Below are 19257 nucleotides of genomic sequence, written 5' to 3' on the forward strand. Positions count from 1 at the left end.
GGGCCTGCTGTGCTGCACTCACACCCTCTGTTGTGTGTCACTCTGACGCACGCTGTTATCATGGAATCGGAAGAGGGTGCTGCCGGAGATGGCACCTGTCTCCTCACTTTACTCCATGCTGCTAGGTGTGAATGAAGACAGTGCACGAGACATCGAGACCCTTCTAATTGAATCTGCTAAAAATAAAGCAGAGAGCGGGGGAGGCTGATGAGAGAAAGGTGTGCGAATGGCTTCTTTGGAGATCCCCCCCTGAACTGCTCCTCATACGCTGATATCTCCCTGCGACTGGCCTGAAGCTCTTGAGCTCTTGAGCACCACTGACTCAGTCTGCTGTCTCGTTCGAGTTCGTGGCAATGCGGTGTCCCACGAGGACCACCGACAGTGCTACACCCCCCCCCCCATCCACGACGCAGTAGATCTGGGAGGGATTCAAGTGGATCGGGGGCTGTCTTAGATCCAGACATTGATCCTCCTGCCTGTTGCAGATTACAAACCCATTTCTCTTGGGCAGATGTCTAGCAGACAAAGAGCCGCCTTCAGGTAAACTGCGCCTGTGGCCCAGCCTGGGACCTGAGGCCAGCCTGACCAAGACCTCTGAGCGCTCCAGTGGTCTGCGCTGCAAGAATGGCTTCATTACAGCTCCAGGCTGAGGCTGTCAGGAGCTCCCTCTCGGCTTTGTCTGCCTGCGACTGCAGACTTAAATCAAGGCCCAAGCCAGTGTCCGTGGCTGGCAGCCTGCCTGTCTGAAAGCCATATGCAGCTTAAGAGGTTGGAGGGCGTCTTATCTTGCACCCTGGACCTTGTCCAGCGCTGGTGCCCGTTCCCCCTGCGCGGGGAGCAGCCACAGCCGGACGCAGGGGCGCTGGTGGGTTTTAAGGAGCGTGGCCTGCTTCACAGGGAAGTCACTCGTTTCCTTCTAGGGGATCAGACTCGCTGCTCGGTGTTTAGGACCAGGAGTGGTGCTCTCTCCTTTCTCCTGGTCTCTCTTGAGAAGGTGGCCTTCGCAGTCGGCTCCTTTCTTTGCTCTGCAGCCCAGAGGGGATTATATCCGGGCGTCTGTTTTTTCCTCCCCTCCCTGGGGAAAAAGCAGGGAAAACCGAAGAGGAGAATTTCCATTGGAACCCATGGCATCCCTCTCTGCGTTTCCCCAGGGGACGGTAAAGGCAGACGCGCTCGTCTCCGGAGAGCGCGTTTGCTTTTAAAAGAACACGCAAAGCCCGTCCGCCCATCCGCCCCCCATCATGAGCTGCGGAACCAGTCCCCACACGCCAGAGGACAGAGATGAAGCATTTCCGGTTCCATTTTATGATCCATCCCCAATTTAGACTTCTTGGAGGGATTTGGCGAGGACGTTGTAGAGGTCACTGCGGTGGTGGCCAAGAGTGTCCCGGCCCAGTAACGGGCATACGAAATTGTGCTCGAAAGAGAAATTTCGTGATTAAAAATGATTGGGCGGGAGAGTTTTGTACTTGATTGCAGTGGTGGGGCTCTGAACGGGTAGAAGGGTTTCTCAGCAGGCATCTGGAATATATCAACCCCCTCCTCCAGTTTGCATTCCACGTTAATGTGGCTCTCAGTCTGCGCTTGTGCTGTTAGTCACCACAGCCTGTCTAAGGTAGTGATGATAAGACTGGTTCCACATCCATTATGTGTTGCAGCAATGGCCTTTTAATGGCACTGATGAGCCATTGTAGCTGTTAATGGCGTTTGCAGAGCAGTAAAAGAAATGCACAGTCCTGTGCACCTGAATTATCTTGCAGCTGTGCTGCGCGGTGGGGCTCTGGATTGATCCAGGTCTCCGCGCGCTGCCCAGTCATGAAAGCCGGGCTCCCGTTCGACTGCTCCTCCTCCTCCTCCCCGCTCCAGACAGTCGCGTGAGCATCACCCAGCCCCGCTGGGGATCGGTGTCGGCTTTCGCCCCCCGGGCGCCCTGGGCTTGTCGCGCTCGCCGGAGGAGAGGTGTGTGGATGTGCCCCGTCGTCTCGGCATCAAGCATCAGCGGTTCTGGAGCCTCGGGAGGAGAGATTCTGTTGCAAGCGCGCGGGGTCCGGCCTCAGCGCACGCGGGCACCGAGGTGCCCCCCCCCCCCCCCCCCCCCCGGAGCGCACGTGGGCTCGGCAGAGCGGCGCCGATGGTTGCTGTGCCTGCCGGAGTGAGGGGAGCGAGCACAGTAACCTTTCGCTCTTAATAAACTCGCCCTTTGAAGTTAATGAGCACTTTTGCCTGTCTGTGTCTGTCTCGGTGAGGTGAAGGCGAGTGTTTAACCTTTCATCAGAGATGCCTGGAACTGCAGGCTTTCCACCCCCACCTCCGCACTCTCATCCTGCTCCTTTTCTCACTGCCCTCCCTGTCTCACCCCCACCCCACTTCCCTCTTTTTTTATCAGAACACCAGGAGAACATAGGAAAGGTCACAAAGGAGACAGGAAAGCTCAGCCCATCCCGATTATATTTGTTTGAATGATAGCCCGGTATCGATCTGATTGCTTCCGCCCTTTCCTTCGGAGTTCCAGTCAGCCGCCACTCTCTGTGTAAACACGTGCTTCCTCCCGGTTTCCACGTCTGCCCTCAGCTCCCTGTTTCATTCCTGAGCGAAGGTTTCATTGCCCGACCCTCAGGCTGAAACCTCTCCAGGTTCGGAATACTCGTCCAGGTCCTCCTCGGGAGATTCAGGTCCTTTCTCCCGTCTGTGACACTCATGTTAGAGATGGTGTATTTCTGCCAGGAATGCTGGCAGAAGCCTCTCCGTTTGTTTTTTTTTATTCACAGGATTTCAAGTCCCTTTTGTTTGAGTCATCTTGTACAACAGGACATAAAATCAAGGATTTTTCATTTCCTGTTCCTTTTTTTTTTTAAGATCGGTCTTCAATTGCGATGCTTTTGAAGGACTCGGAATAGATCTTTTATTGGTGGGTTTATTTGCTGGGGCATACTGTCAAGGATTTTCAGCATCGTTTGGGCATCCTCCGATTTCACTGCTGAAGCCTTGTGAGTTTGTGTGTGTGTGTGGAGCTCCACATGGAGAGGAAGAGGGAGGGCAGTTGTTGTCAATGGGAATGTTCCTCAATGGCTTTGTTTGCTTGGGTTCAGGGTACTGTTCTGGTAGCAGCAAAGCCATTATTCACTCTGAATTATTTTAAGGCTTTTAATTCGATTTTTAAAATGTTTTTCACTGTAAGAAGAAGGGATGTTTTATCAAGTGGGGGTGGTTTAAAATGGATGTTTTAACAAGTTTGCACAACTGGAGAAATAGCATTTATAGGTTTGTACTTGGCAAAAAAAAATAAACATTAAGACAAACAACATGTTGTCATTTCTGCTCTGTTAATGGAAAAATATTGATTGATGCGGGGAGGTGTGGTGGACAGCTACCCACCTCACTCAGGCTTTGCCTGGGGGGGTCAGAGGCCTGCTCACCCCTCCAGAACAGAAACCGGCACCCAGTTTAAAGCACGAGCATGGCGGGAGCATGAGGGCCTCTGGCCTGATATTGCAGCTGTGGTGCCGATTCCGTTTCTGGGGTCTGTGTAAGCCCGGCTGTTCCAGGTTTTTTACGGAAATAGAGGATTAAAAATTTCAGGAGAGACGTTGAGCCCCTCATGTAGTGTCCTGCTCCAATATAAATACGGGTCATTAATCCTGTGAAACCCCCGCAGTGCTGTGTTTATGGACGTACGCACGCAGATGGGTCACACACAAGTGCAGGACGTTTTGACCCCCTGGCCTGTTTAGTAGGGAGCAGCTCGTTGCTCTCATCCAGCCATTGCTGGACTCCTGCAACTCTTGGTGTAAAGTGCCTCCTGGTCTCAGTTTTAAATGCACTTCCTCTTTTCCAGTTGTGCCCCCCGGCAGCCCCTCAGCCCACTTACCGTGGGTGGCTCTGACTGCTGTGCTCTCAAGATCAGGTTGTTGCCCTAAGAGGGGATAAACTCACAGACACAGTGTTTCAGGGCTCTTGTCTCAGACTCCTGGCTCGTGAGTAAATTTGAACAGACAGATGGGTTAAAACAGCATCGCGGGTATATATGTCTGCATTTCTGCCTTATGAGTGAAACCAGTATCAGAGTCTGCAAAACCTGGTCAAACCTGAAATGGATTCAAGCGCTATGCAGGGGGAGTCATCAGTAAGAGGAAAGGACAGGACCCAGTGCGACTGCACCTCCGACACGGGGAACTAAGCTGCGGAGCAGGGTCGAGATGAGAGGTGTTGGCTCACAGGTATGTTTCCCCCATAACCGTTTGTCGAGCGTGCAGTTCTGTTGTGATCATCGCCCTCGACTGACAATTTCCATGAAGTGTGCTGGAGTTGAGAGCAGGGCCTGTGAGGCTGCTCGGGTGGAGCAGAGCGAGATCGGGGAGGCGGGTGAGAGCTGGTGACTCAGTGTCACACAGGCACAGAGAGAGCTGCAGAGGCACAGCGACAGTGCTGAACTCCTCCTACAGCCACAGCTGTGGTAGCACGTCCCCGTTGTGTAGTAGGGGACCCATCAAACTGCTGTGCGATAGGAGTCCAATCTGTTTCACCCTTTTATAAACTGAGGTTCTTGCATAAATTGCACCGATGAAGCCGAAGAGCAAATGTATTTAGTAATTATCTCTGCTTGATCCTTGTGCATATTCACTGACTGTGTTGTTACTATGTAATAAGCTTGACTAATACTTAGTGTTGGCTGATAGACCAGAACCAGTAGTTGGTAAAACCTGTGATAGACCTACAGTGCAGTCTGGACAGTGACACAATTTTTGACGTTTTGACTCTGTATTCCATCACATTAGATGTGAAATGAAACAGTTGCTAAGAGGTTAAAGTGTAGAATTAAAGCTTTAGTTCTAGGGTAATTATGTCTATATTGGGTGAACCATATAGGAATCATAGCCCTTTTTATACACAGTCCCGAAAAGAGCAAAAATTGTGTCACTGTCCAAATAATACTGTTGGTGGGAGTCTCAGTCTCGTTCCCTGGTACCATCCTGCTAATCCAGTCGTGCACTATCACATGGCCTTCAGGAGCTAATACATGGCCTTCGATAATGTTAAACAGAAACCATTAATCTTCAGTAGTGGGGAGGTTGTGCAGAGCAGTGCTTAGGGACTTATAACTGGAAGGTTGTGGATTGTCCCAGGTGAGTCTTTGCTGTTGTACCTTAGAGCAAGGCACTTCACTCAAGTTGACTACCTATCTGGATAGTCTTAAGTGCTAATCCTGTGGGCTGTTGCCAGTGTGAATGTGCTATGAAGTAGACGCCGTTCTGCACAGCAGATCCTTTGTCCTCTCCTGTGCTGTTGGCTTTGGTGTTGTATTGGTAAGCCTGCATGTTGTGAGTCTTCTGCCTTACCCAGCGGGTAGGCATTAGCCCATAATCAGTGCATACGCTATACTACAGTATAGCTATATAGTGGCTGATGAACTCTGCGTTTGCTGGCGGGTCTTGTAATCTGCTGTGCTCAGTAGCTCCTGCGCTGTATAATCGGCTCGTACAACGTGCAGTATCCAAAGGGCGTTTTACTGCGCTGTAGTCAGATCTTCATTCTGGCAGATCGTTCTAGCTTGTCGTTGTGTTGTGCAAGCGCCAATGTGTGCTTATTTAGCTAGATCTACCGGGCACAGTGTATCCCACCCGCTACCTGTCAATACTGGCCTGCCCTATGAAAATGAGCATCCCTCTCCCCTCCACGTCCCCGTGGCCCTATCCACATTCCCTCACACCCCTTCCTCTCGTTCCAGTTGCTCTCCAGATGCCAGAGGGCCTGCAGATGTTCGCCTGCACTATTGCTGACATCATCGAGAGGTAGGACCCGCTCGGAGTTAACCCTTTACTGGTTTGGGGGGGGGAGGGGGTGGCTGGGACTGTTGGGAGTGGATTGGGGGTTCCTGGTTAGGAGCCAGACCGTTTCAGCAGGAGAGCGGGGCTTTGCCCTTACCCTCCCCAGTATGACCAGGACGGATCTACCACGTGACATGGGGCCCATCTGACTTCTGGGATGGTCTCCCCAGCTTGTGTTACACTGCAGGTGCCGTGCACAAAGTCCGCACGTTCTGACAGCTGCCACCCCTCTTGGGTTTCAGCAGAATTTGCTGTTAGTACAATTCTCGAGTCCACGCGGCTCGTCTTTGCTGCATAATGGTCTCGTACAAGGTTGCCCCCTTAGAAAACAAAAGAGAGGAAAAAATCAATTGAAATGTTGTTGTTTTTTTTGCACGTGTCCACTGCTATTTAAAACCTGTCATCTTCAACCGTGTGCTGCAGCTCATGCATGAAAGGGATCATTTCCACCGTCTAGCCATCATTCCCTGCTTATTCTAATTAATGAGGTGGGAGCGGTGATGTCAGGTTTGGAAAGGGGGGGGCCCAGACTCGGGGTTCTGTATGAAGAAATCCTTTCTCCTGGCGACAGGTGGAAGAGGGGGGGGTGGCTTTCATTTCAGTCAAAAAGCCTTGATGTACAAGCCAAGCACTCCCCCCAGATCAGCACTGCCTCAGCCCCCAGCGGGGAGCCCCCACGCCCCGAGTTCTCCCCGTCCGTGGGGCAGGAGCTGGGCACCCAGGGGCGAGTGAGCAGGGTGGTAAGGTAAGATCAGATCAGATCACTTTCTTGGCCCTGTACAATTTCTCGCATTAGGAATTTGCCTTTTCGCAGACCCCAGCTTGCTCTCCATGAGACACACAGACAGGGAGAGAAGCTGGGGGTCAGAGCGCAGGGTCAGCCATTTATACGGCGCCCCTGGAGCAGTTGGGGTTAAGGGCCTTGTTCAGGGGCCCAACGGAGTAGGATTCCTCTGCCGGCTGTGGGATTTGAACCGGCAACCTTCCAGCCACAGGCGCAGATCCTGAGCCACAGAGCTCTGCCCCACTGGTGGCAGGAGAAGGACGAGGCCGCGCGTCTCCAGGGACAGATCGACCCCTGGCGCCTGCGCAGGCCGCTGTAGTCAGCTGCTCTTGATTGTTAATGCGCGCTCCCTGTGCCGAGGAGGTGCACACACACACCGCCTGCTCACGTGGAAGGACACTCATCTGCCTGCTTCAGCTGCAAGGCCCAGTCAGTGCCTGACTCAATTTCAAGTGTTGGGGGGAAAAAAAACCCATCGACACTCTTTCATAATATCCCTGTTTCCAGTAAGAAACGCAGGAGCAGTGTATTGTATAACACCATGAAGATCTCATAATTATTGCAATTACAACACGTCATGCCTTTACTCGAAGCACAGACGATCTCGCGCCTGTAAACAGTCATTTATGTTTCCAACACTTCGTGGTTAACAATACGACCTTGTGATTCTGATGTAATGTGTAGACTGCAGATAGCTACAAATTCAGTTCTCGAGAACAGAAAGACGGGAGAGGAAAGTCATCTGGCTGCTGGAAGAGGTGGCTGTGGGGAACAGGAATTGTAACTTCTGTCCTCCAGCTGTAAAGAGAGCTCTGCCAGGGGAAACAGGCGAGAAAAAGGTTTTCTTCCTCTCATGCTGCTGTATGGTGCCTTAAAACGTCAGCTGAAATGAAGCCTGGACTCTGATTCTTTCTTCTCCTGCAGAGGGGTACTCCTCGCCCATCTGTCATTATTAATAATAATAATTATTATAATAATTCCTTACATTTATGTTGGTACACTTGTATCGATACATGCTTTTCTGGACACTCCACTCAAAGCGCTTTACAGGTAATGGGGATCCCCTCCACCACCACCAGTGTGCAGCCCCACCTGGATGATGCAGAGGGATGAAGCCAGTTCATAGAGGGGGATTATTAGGAGGCCATGATTGGTAAGGGCCAATGGGGAATTTGGCCAGGACACCAGGGCAACACCCCTACTCTTTTCAAGAAACGCCCTGGGATTTTTAATGACCACAGAGAGTCAGGACCTCGGTTTTACGTCCGATCCGAAGGACAGCACCTTTTTACAGTATAGTGTCCCCAGTCGCTATATTGGGGCATCAGGACCCACACAGACTGCAGGGTGAGCGCCCCCTACTGGCCCCTCTAATAGCTCTTCCAGCAGCAGCCTTGGTTTTTAGTGTTGGCAATGATCAGGTTGGAATTGTGGCACTGTGCTTTACTGTTACTTCAGCTGGGGCTGATGTGCTTTGCTGTACCCCTCTGGTATTTTGCTGTTCTGGAACTGGCAGTGAGGCTCTGTATTTAGAAGTGTCTTGGAAAAAGGGTCCTTCTCTGTGCTGTGCAGGTTTTACCCCTTCAGTCATTCTGATGCAATGTGGAGGCTGGGGTTTGTCCATATACAGTAGTTATCGTAGTTGTCCTACAACCTTACAGCCTCTAGGTTTGATAATGTTCATACGTCACCCCTGTTGAATGGCCAGCCCCCAATAATTAAACAGGTTGGTTGAGTACATGGTCAGTATTTCCTCACTGATCAAGACAAAGCATCAGTAAAAATTACATTAAAAATCATAGTATAATTAACATACGCCTGCCAGTATTTGGCTTCTACCCACCCAGAGCCGAAGTGGAGACTGGTGTCCAGCATGCCTGAATCATCTGTGATGGCCTAGTCGAGTTTCACCTGCAAGCCTCTGGACCCTGGAAAGACCATGAATCTGTTTTGGGCTCTGAAAAGCAGAGTGTGGATCGTGGGCTTAAGGGTTCCGTTCAATTCCATTTATTTTTATATAGTGCCTTTCACAACAAGGTCGCCCCAGGGCGCTTAACAATGCAAGTGACCCTACATGTTGTGAATACAGAACAGAAGACTAAAAGACAATGGAGGAGAGGAACCAAAAACCTCTAGGGGTCCAAGGTCAACTGGCTACCCAACCCCTTTGGGCATGCTAACATTATATAATTTTAAGAAAAGGAAATAAATGAATGGGGGGTATTAATCCATCCATCATGTCTTCTGTATGTCAGTACTCCATCCAGATCTCTGTAGACCAGCAAAATCCTCCTAAATGATAGCTATATCCACGATGTCTCTCTCGGATCCATGGCAGTGATCCAGCGTCCAACTCAGAAGGGGCCCAGCCCGGGCGCCATCTGGACAGGTGGAGAGCAGAATAAGATAGTTGGGTCAGAACAGATGTATTTACCTGGTGGGCCAGCATAGAGATACACAATGGCCGGGACAGCAGCACCAGCAGCCATGGTTGCAGCAGGCTATGATGTAAGGTGTGAGCAGGCTAGGCTGAAGTAATAGGTCTTCAGTCTGGGTTCCTTCATTCCCGTTAAAGCACCATCCTAATTCCTGGAGTTTGTCGTGTTCCTGCAAAATTAAAAAGGATTGCTTACGCAAAGCCGAGAGCTACCACACTGCCTCGTTAGCGTGAACCAAAACCATTAGTCTTGTTAATTACATCTCTTACAGCGCGTTAGCTTGTAGACATCAGTGCACACCCTTTACGTGAAGCAATTAAGACTTTCGTTTCGTCCTTCAGATGCAAGAGCGGTTTAGACCATGCGGCCAAATACAACATTAATAAATAAGACAGCGAAACGATTAAAAAAAAACATAGCAAGTCCTGGATGAGCAGCGCCATTACTGTGCATAGCAATCGAGGTGATCAGGGTAATAAAAATAATGCTAATAACAAAAAAAATGACTTGCTCAGCTGTTTTCTTCTCTTCCTGATAAGACGGACAGGCTGCGGAATAATTAAAAGGCAAGGCGATCGGAATCGTGCGGGGTGGTTTTAATTAAAGTAGCATGAGCGTTAATTAATCCAGGTTTAAGAGACGCGACTCTGGGTTTTAAACGAAGAAGGGCTCATTTTCGCTCTGGGGCGATAGCATCGCTTTGGCGGGGGGCATTAATCACTGCGAGAAAGGCAGAGCCGAGGGAGGAGAAAATACTGCCCGTCTTGTCCTCTCTGCTTCGCGTCTGGCAGCTCAAAAGTTTTTCTAGTAAGGAAGGCAGCAAAGTTCGGTTAAAGGACGGAGGCCAGGAGAGAATTGTGTCTTGTTGGCCTGTTGGGACAGCAGCAGCATTGCCAGCCTGCAGCCTGATCATGCTGGGCCTCAGAGGGCTTAGCAGGCTGGGCCTGGTCACTGCTGGGGTGGGAGATCACCGATGCCGGTGTCACACTACACGACTTTTCCTAGGATTTTTCGCAGCGCGAGCCCGTTACCCTCAGTTGTGTAGTGTGACACCCCCAGAGACTCGGTCACAGCGCTCTTAACAGTCCCTGCGACTTTATCGTTGCGAGTCCGAGAGAATCAAACTGGTTTGATTTTTCTCGTAGCGAATCGCAGGGGTGGGCAGTGAGCCAGATGTGTACTTGTGAGATACTGTGCCCGTTATGTTACACATTATAGCGCGGTGCTAATTTGTTAACAGTATTTGTTTTAAAAGTGTTTTGTATTTTTAACTGTTTTATTTTTGTAAATTTGTTCTTGATTTATAAAGAAGAATGATATTTTTGAAGATGTTTATTTGTGGAAAACATCTACACATTTCTCAAGATGTTTACGTGCTTGTTCTCCATGTTGTGTGCTTCCTTTCGTGCGCGGCTCCTCTTTTGCCCCACGGTGATTGGCTGCCCAAATGAGGCGACCTCGCGGGACTTTCGCGGCGCAAGACGAGAGGCGGAACTGCGATGAAAAGTCATGAGGGAATCGTGATTGGTCACCCCCTGCGATTCCTAGTCGTATCGTTTGACACCCTCTAAGACAGAACAGGCAGCGAGTTTGGGCAACTGCAGTTGTTAAATTTGTCGTGCTCTCCGACTAGAAGTCGTGTCGAGTCCTGTAGTGTGACGCCGGCTTCAGAAAAGCGAAGCTGCTGCTGTGCGTGGTGTTGCTGGACCTGCAGGGGGCGCTCTTCCCCCTGGACCAAAAGTGCCCCAGTACGGAGACCAGGAGACACTTCACTGTAGGAGGCGGTGTCCTTTGGATGAGACATTACTGACCAGGCACTCACTTTTAGCCCTGTTTTAAATATCCCCAGAGCACTGTTTGTAACAGTAAGTGTGCTAATCCTGGTGCCCTGGCTGTAGTCCCCTCTGGGCTGTGCAGTCTGGGATCCCTACAGCAGTCGCCTTCATCCACCTGGAGCAGCAAAGCTGTACGTAAATCCATTGAATTATTGCTCCTAACGAGTTGTCATGTGTGTGGAGCAGAAGGAGTGCTGCGGTTAAGGCTGTAATAAAGCCCGACTGCGCCCCTGTTTCTGCTGTCTGGGGCGAGATCGGCCGACCTCTGTGAGCGAGAGCTTTAAAGGTGTCCTGCGGTTTAAATTCTGGATTCCCTAATCCGCACCTCTGCTAATTCCTGTATTAGAAATTTGACTCCGGTTTTAAGAAGTGATAATTGCACGGAGCTCAGGAAATGAGTTGGCTTATGCAAAGAGACTGTGCATGGCGGGGGAGCCCAGTGGCACAGCGTGGGGAAGGCTCTCCCACAGCCGAGGCCAGTGGGCACACGTCCTGGTACGGGCAGAGAGGGGGAGGGGGACATCACTGGGGCCTGTCCCAGTCCACCTGGGCTCTTATGTGATGAACTGACGTTGTTGAGCTTATAGCAGTTCAGGTGGGGAGCTGCGTCAGCATGCGCAGGCTGCAAAGGAACAAGTAACAGGTTTATTCCATGCTGAAAAAAAGAAGAAAGAGAACACAACGTTTCGGCCGTGGAGCCTTCTTCAGGAGTGATAGAGAGACAGGGCAGTAGGCAAAGGTAAAGTAGCGGGAGAACAAAGGTTGGGAGGGGGGAGGAGTGAGAGGCGGGAGCAGGGGACAGAAAGAGAGGCCAATCAAGAGGTGTGAAGTCAGAATAGGTGTAGAGAGGTGTGAAATGAAACCTCCAATGAATAGAGGGAATTGAGAAGAAAAGTAGTCTGTCGTTAAGAGAAGGGGGAAGGTGTGATCCTAGCTGCAGGATAGTAGTCTTTGAGAAAGTCTGTAGTCTTTGAGAACACAGACGGAGAGATTAGAGTGGTCGTGGCCGTCAGAGGTGAAATGAGAAACAATGGGCTTGGAGAGATCTTTAATCTTCACAGCCCTGACGTGTTCTCTGAAGCGGTCTCTGAGTCTCCTTCCTGTTTCTCCAATGTAGATGGCTGTGCATTTACTGCAAGAGATACAGTAAATACTGTAAGGTTGCTGGAAGTACAAGATGCCATCTGGGTGCTCCGGAATTGTCCTGAGCGGCCTTGAATGAGTGGTGTGTTAGATGTGTACTTGCAGGTGATACAGCGAGCTCTGGAAAGTGCCTGGTGTGGGTGGTTGCTGAGGGCGGCCAAGGGAGCTGTGAACAAGGAGGTTACGCAGATTAGTTGGTCGGCAATATGAGATGATAGCTTGTGAGCTTATGTAGAGTCTTCCGGCGCAAGGCGACGAGGGGGCCCGGTGAAGACTGGACTGCGACCCTGGGCGCAGGGATGTTGCAGGTCCGCTGGCCAAAGCGTTGCTGGTTGAAATCCTCGTGGGAAAGGCTGTGGCTGTGTACTGGGCCTCTGCGTCTCTGGTCCACACGGCTGTGCCAGTAGGTGCATCAGCAGGGGTGGCACGCCCACATGGCATAAGAGAGAAGAGAAGATCGCTTTCTTGGCCATATACAACTTCTTGTATTAGGAATTTGTCTTTTCGCACACCCCAGCTTGCTCTCCATGAGACACACAGACAGGGAGAGAAGCTCTACATAAGCTAACAAGCTATCATCTCATATCGCCGACCAACTAATCTGCGTAACCTTCTTGTTCACAGCTCCCTTGGCCGCCCTCAGCAACCACCCACACCAGGCACTTTCCAGAGCTCGCTGTATCACCTGCAAGTACACATCTAACACACCACTCATTCAAGGCCGCTTGCTCTCCATGAGACACACAGACAGGGAGAGAAGCTGGGGGTCAGAGCGCAGGGTCAGCCATTTATACAGCACCCCTGGAGCAGCTGGGGTGAAGGGCCTTGCTCAGGGGCCCAACGGAGTAGGATTCCTCTGCCGGCCGCGGGATTTGAACCGGCAACCTTCCAGCCACAGGTGCAGATCCTTAGCCACAGAGCCACCGCTCCGCCCTACAAGAGGAATGGCTTTTAAGGAGAAGTGGCCTTGCACGGCGTGGCTCGCTGGCCTCCCCCTGTGTCCGTTCCGCCATCTTGCAGCTGTCGACGTTGCTGTGAGCCGCAGTCGCTCCGTCACTCCAGATCTCCTGGTAGAGTTTAAGCAGCCTCTCCAGGGACTTTTAAAAGGCCCCTTTTTAAAGAGAAATGCTTTTATCACTTCATAACAAAAGGAAGATGTGAGAGGTTTTTTTTTTGGTGGTGCGCTGTGAACAATACTAATGAGGCTGTCGTGGGGGGAGAGAAGGGGCGGGAGCGTGGGGGTGAAAGGGTCCAGGCCGGACGGGGGGGCCAGGCGGTGACGTGGGGGCGTGTCTGTGATCTGCTGTCCCGAAGTAAGGACTGTGCGTGGCCGGGCACGCTGCAGGCTCACCGGGCATTCAGGAGAGTGAGGGCCTGCAGGGCGTCCCGGGGCTCACCTCAAGGCGTCCCTCGGCCAGATGTCCACTGCACTTTTGGGGATCCGTGTTGGGGGTGTGATGGGAGTCCGACAGGAATCGAGGAGACAAAGAAAACGTCAGGACCTAAGTGGTGCCTGCTGCACCCAAACTGCACTGTGCCGCTGGGGAGCCTGCTCTGATGGGGTCCCCTGCGTGGTGAGGGGCCTGCTCTAATGGGGTCCCCTGCCTGGTGAGGGGCCTCTTCTAATGGGGTCCCCTGTCTGGTGAGGGGCCTGCTCTAATGGGGTCCCCTGCCTGGTGAGGGGCCTCCTCTAATGGGGTCCCCTGTCTGGTGAGGGGCCTGCTCTAATGGGGTCCCCTGCCTGGTGAGGGGCCTGCTCTAATGGGGTTCTCTGTCTGGTGTGGAGCCTGTCTGGATTTGGGGGGCACTGCGCCCCTTGTTTCCCTGTCCCGTGAGCCTCCTCTGTTGCTGCCCAACGACTAGAATCCGCGGAAGGCGGGGAGCTCGATCCGTGTGTGAGCTGCTGATCCCCCAGAACTCTCCTCCAACTCCAGAGTTCCCCAGAGCCAGCGGCACCGTCTCTGACTTGTGTGAGAACTTTTTACTGGCATTCCAGTTCCCCCTCTCCCGTCTCCGCACAGCTCCCCGCTGGCGCGGGCTGCTAATGGGCGGCAGATAAGCTCTCAGTCATCAGGACAGATCCGTTATCTGCCTTTCAGTGCAGAGTGATCTAAGCCTCTTTCCTGGGCCCCTGCTTCAAAACAATATGCCAGTGCGTCGTTCTCATTCGGCTGGCTGATACTAGCTAATGAGAATAATTACGATTGCTAATTGCTTTCTGCATATTGCTGTCAGGATAGATGAGCTGCATTTGGGCCCTGGCAGTAGGCCGCTGATCTGAGGGAGGATAAGTCAGCAAGGAGGGTCAGCAGTGGGCAGCGCTTGTTTTCAGGCTGTGAAACAGTTTGCTCCCTGCTTCTCTCTGTCCCTGCGCTGTCCCTCTCCCCCCTATGTGTCCCTCTCCCCCTGTGTCTCTCTCCGTCTCAGGAGCTGTTCCGCAGGAGAGTTCCCAGCCTGCAGCTCCCTGCCATTCGTATCTGTGTCTTTGTGTCTGTCTCCCTGGCTCTCCCCTCTCTCTCTCTGGAGAGCATCCTATCGGAGAGCAGCCACCAGAGAGAGGAAACGAGAGAATCCGATTACTCCTGGCGATTACAGACACCACTTAACGCAATCAGCTCAGAGCTTTGGTTTTGGAGAAAATGGGTGTGTTTGTATATAGAGATATAAATGAATCCATCTAGCAGATGCTTCTGTCTGAAACCTGGGTCACAGGGCAGGATTTTTTGTAAGCGATCTGGTCACATAGCAAACGCAAACACTTGCTTTTCTTTTTTTCAATGAAGAATTCCACTTTTGCTGAACTCTGTACGAGTTTTTGTTTTGTATATAATGTCTGTAAAGTGATATATAAATAGAGACACACACACGATTTCAGAGCCGTTTCACTTAAAGAAACCGTTCTAATGAAAGGCAATAATACTGTGTCCAGACTCACTGTGACTCAGACCGGAGCAGGGCTGCGTCTCGTGTGTCATGCAGGGCCTGACACAGATGCTTACGTAGGAGGCTGGCATTTGTACCAAAGATGGGAACGTGTTAGGGGAGAAGTGGGCCGCCCACAGTGTTTATGGGGATCTGTTCTGAGTAAACATGAAGGCAGCAGTCCGTGCGTGCGTGCGTGCGTGCGTGCGTGCGTGCGTGCGTGCGTGTCTGTTGTGCGAGGGGGCTGGTCCGCTGTCTGTCCTCTGCAAACCCCTGCAGGAACTGCAGGGCGCAGAAGGGAGGTGCTGTGCTGGCCCATGGCCTGGCTGATGACTGCGGTGTCCCAGAGTGCCCTGCAGAGGGAGGGGTGGAAGGACTGGGGTCACCACCTGCAGCCGAGCCTAGGAGAAGTGGGCAGCAGGCCGGGTGAGGGATGAGGGCCCTGCTCCCAGAGCCGTCCTGCAGGGATCAGAGCGGCGCTTATCCTGGGTTTAAGCACTCATCCCTCGCAGTTGGGACTCTCCGCATGCTGGCTGGGTTATTTATTTAGAAGTTGTGTTACGATATTAAGACGTTAAACCGCTTGTGGGGACCAGGGTTTACAGCTGTAATGAGTGCAGTCTGCTGAAACCCTGATTAGATAATAGACCCCAGCTGCCAGCTCTTCCCCTTCCTGCCTCTTACTTTCCCCTTCTCTCCCGTTCCCTTTCAGTTTCTCTCTCTCTCGCTTTCCCTTTCTGTCTCCCTCCCTTCATCGCAGGAGCCTGAAGCCTCCTCTTTAGCCTCGCTGCGGGTGTGGTGTGTGACTGGCGTCTCCACTAGGGAGGCGATAGAGAGGGGGTGTGCACACAGGGACCGGCTCATGCAGCTGTCGGTGATCCTGGCTGGCTCGTGGATGATGATGATGAAGACGAGGGTTCCATACTGGGGGAGACAGGTCTACAGAAGGGCAAGTTTGCCCTCTTTGACCTTTGGCCTTCTTGTAGTTTCCCGCAGGGGGCTCTGAACCCAGAAGACCCTGTGTCCGGTTCTGTTGCACCCGGGCTGTGGAATGACCTAGCTTGTATTGGATCTTGCACGTCAGTCAGAACTTGGGAATCCTTAATACCGAAAGAGTTCAAACTTAAACTTCAAGTCCATATACTAGCTTTTAGTTCTATTTACTACAGTTGTGTACCTGTCTTTGCTGCCTTTGCTTTGTTTTATGGAGAAATGCCTTGAGATGTCACCCAAGGCAGAACAGAAAATCAAGATTAGTCTTATTAATAATAATGGTCTGGGGACAATGGGGTTAATTCAGGTTACATACCCCTTTTTTCAGGCTGACAGAGGAAAGTTCAGGACCTCTTAAGTGATCTGTGTTGGTGTCTTACAGAGCTCTCTGTGACCTGCAGGCTTGAGGCAGAGTTAGGCGCAGTGTGATTTATGTCTCTGGGTGCATACACTGGATATTCACACCTGCACAAGCCTTTGAAACTGCTCCAGAGCAAACGATGGCGATTTATTTACATCTCCACTGACATGCAATTTTGTCACCTAATAAAAAGTCTCTCCTTTGTCTGGGAGCTGGCGAGGTGTGTGGAGATGCCTCATTTCCTTTTCCCAAGACTCGTTTTGATCCGACAGTTCCAGTTCCAATTCAATTAAACTTTTTTTTATATAGCGCCTTTCACAACAAGGTTGCCCCAAGCCCTAAGCAAAGCAAGTGACCATACGTATAGTGAATACAGAACAGAAAAGACCAGGAGACAACGGAGGAGAGGAACCAAAAACTCCTCAGTAAGGAGAAAAAAGAACCTGTAGGGGTCAAAGGCCAACTGGCAGCCCACCATCTTTGGGCATGCTAACATTGTGCAATTCAAAAAAGAAATTAATTAATGAGGGTAATAATCCATTCGTCATGTCTTCTGTATGTCAGATGACGTTGCACGTGCAGCTGGGCTTCCTGCAGGCCCACCCAGGGAGATTGGCTGACCGGGGGCATCTTCTGCTCCTCGGTGAGTCCCCGAGCTGCACCCTTTCCTTGGTCGTGCGCCCGTGCCACCCGGTCTTCACTTCTCTGCCTTAAGCACCTTGTGTGGGTGTCGGAAGACAAATCGGTCTTCACTCAGGTTAGCAGATTTTCAAGCGGAGATCTTTTATTCAATTAGCTGAAGGGGTACTTCATAGCACAAGAGTCAGGGTTTCCCAGGGGAAACTCAGGATGCTCAATATGCTCGCGTGTCAGAAGTTACACTTTTCCTTTTTATACATGTAGGTGAGACCTCAACATATCACAGGAACACACAAGGCACAGGACGCTGTCAGAGGTCTTTCATACACAAACAGATGCCATTTGGCATCCTGCAATCTGTCTTATTTCTCTGTGGTTGAACACACGGGTGTGAAAAAAATCACAGACAGTTGTCTTAGGTGCAAACAGAAAACCTTTCATGCTGTTGACCCTGCCCGAGAGTTCATCTCGCCCGGTCTTCCACATGGGGGTGAGCTCTGCAGTGGGAATGATTCGTGGTGCGCCCCCAGCCTGCGTCTCCACCGCCCCCACCCCCCTCGCTCTCAGGCTGCCACAGCCAATAGACTCGGGGTCTCGGGTGCTGCCCTTTACCTGAACTGTCAGGAAGCACTCCTGTCTGCACCTTGTTGGGCTGCCGGCGGCTCCAGCGCTTCGTTAGCACTAACGATGCCGAGGCGGCAGACTCTCGGCTGTGGCGAGGGGGTGGTGGTGGTGGGGGGTCACGCCTGGCAGATGCGCCGGCAGCGATCAGGCTTCTGTCCCCAGCACCAGGACTCCCTCCCCCACGGACTCCCACTACACGACTTTTCCTAGGATTTTCAGTCGTAGCCTTCATTTACATAATCGTAGAAAAATCACAGCGAGTTGTAGAGAGTCGCGCCCGTTACCGTCAGTTGTGTAGTGTGACACCCCCCAGCGGCTCAGTCATAGTGCTCTTGATAGCCCCCAGGACTCTCTGCGACTCGCTACGACAAAATCAGACAGGTTTGATTGTCTCGTATTGAGTCACAAGTTGCAGGGCTGGGCTCGTCGAACTCTGGAGCCGGCACAGAAGTCTGTTCGATGTTTCGTGCTCGTGGTTTCACGTTTGTCGTTTGTGTGCTATCGTGCGGGGCTCCTCCTCTTACTCCGGGGTGCTCCACGTTGATTGGCTGGCGATTCCGAGTCGTGTCGCTTGACACCCTCTAGGACAGAAAAGGCGGCGAGATTCAGCCACTGCAGTCGTTCAGTTTGACGTGCTCTCTCCGTCTAGAAGTCGTGTCGAGTCCTGTAGGGTGACCCGGCATTACATCGACTCGAGCGTCTGCTGAATTACTATCCATCCCTAGCTGGGCAAGTCTTTGATCTAAGATCTGCTGTTCCAATCCCTACGTAATGAAATACTATTCAGCAGCCACTCAGTTAAACATTCAGAAACTGATTACATCATGTCCTGGTTGCGCCAAAGTCTTGCAGTAGATGTGCCTGCACTTTCGTAAGTGTGTATGGGCAGACGGTATTCAAATAAATGGTACCTCCCATTTCTACCCTCCACTGTTGGATGTTTTACAAGAGCCTGAAGCCTGTAAAACCCGCAGTGGCTCAAACTGCTGCCCCATGGGATTCGTCTTGCCTGCGTCTGTGCCTGCCTCCTGCCCCTGTGTGTGGCTCAGGGTGGGATCGCTGGTGCCAGGAGGCGCCAGGACTGTTCACAGCCTGTGCACACTAATGCGGGGTGTGTGCGTGACTGCAACCCCTTCTGCAAAGGGCATCTCCTTGCCTGTGTGAGAAGAGCCCAGCCCGGGTCCTCCTACACCCTGGCACACTCATACCCACAGTGCCACCAGCTCTCCGCCACTGCTACACTCACTGACACCCGCAGCTCTGAGCCCTCAATGAAACCCACACACGCTGACCTGCTAACAAACAGCCAAGCTCCTTCCCTTCACTCTGCGTGCCTCGTCTGTGGTTGTATTTGTTTCCCAATCTGTTTCCATTGATGAATTTACCAGAGATGTCTAATATCAGCCCCTCCCTCCCTTTCAGCGTGCAGCCAGTTCAGTGCCTCCCACAGCTGACATGAGTAACTGTTGCTCGCAGCAAAGAGGCAGCTTCTGTGCAACATCTGAGGTGTAGGTAGACCGAGTATGGGCCTTCTGTCAGCCCGGCTCTTATATAACAAGGCTCTGGCCCCGCCATCCCCAGGGGCAGCCTGGTGCCAGGACAGCAGCGAGGCGGCGGCAGTTGTGTTGAGATCTTCCAGCTCGTGAGCAAGACTCCAGCAGGTGCCCGTTCGAGGTCAAAGAGCGGGAGGCCC

The 19257-nt window shown here is 51.9% G+C and overlaps 1 protein-coding gene across 6 annotated transcripts in view; it reads left to right on the forward strand.

The window, feature by feature from the left end:
• The window catches only part of dph1 (diphthamide biosynthesis 1), a 104911-nt gene that overhangs the window by 21906 nt on the left and 63748 nt on the right, over positions 1 to 19257 (forward strand). For all 6 annotated transcript variants that reach the window (XM_069184154.1, XM_069184149.1, XM_069184150.1 and 3 more), the window contains one exon: positions 5726 to 5789. In XM_069184154.1, coding sequence (XP_069040255.1) covers positions 5737 to 5789 — 53 coding nt within the window. In that variant the 5' untranslated portion in view covers positions 5726 to 5736. The remainder of the gene's footprint in view (positions 1 to 5725; positions 5790 to 19257) is intronic.

Source organism: Lepisosteus oculatus, chromosome 26, assembly GCF_040954835.1.
Source record: "Lepisosteus oculatus isolate fLepOcu1 chromosome 26, fLepOcu1.hap2, whole genome shotgun sequence".
Classification (NCBI taxonomy): Eukaryota; Metazoa; Chordata; class Actinopteri; order Semionotiformes; family Lepisosteidae; genus Lepisosteus; species Lepisosteus oculatus.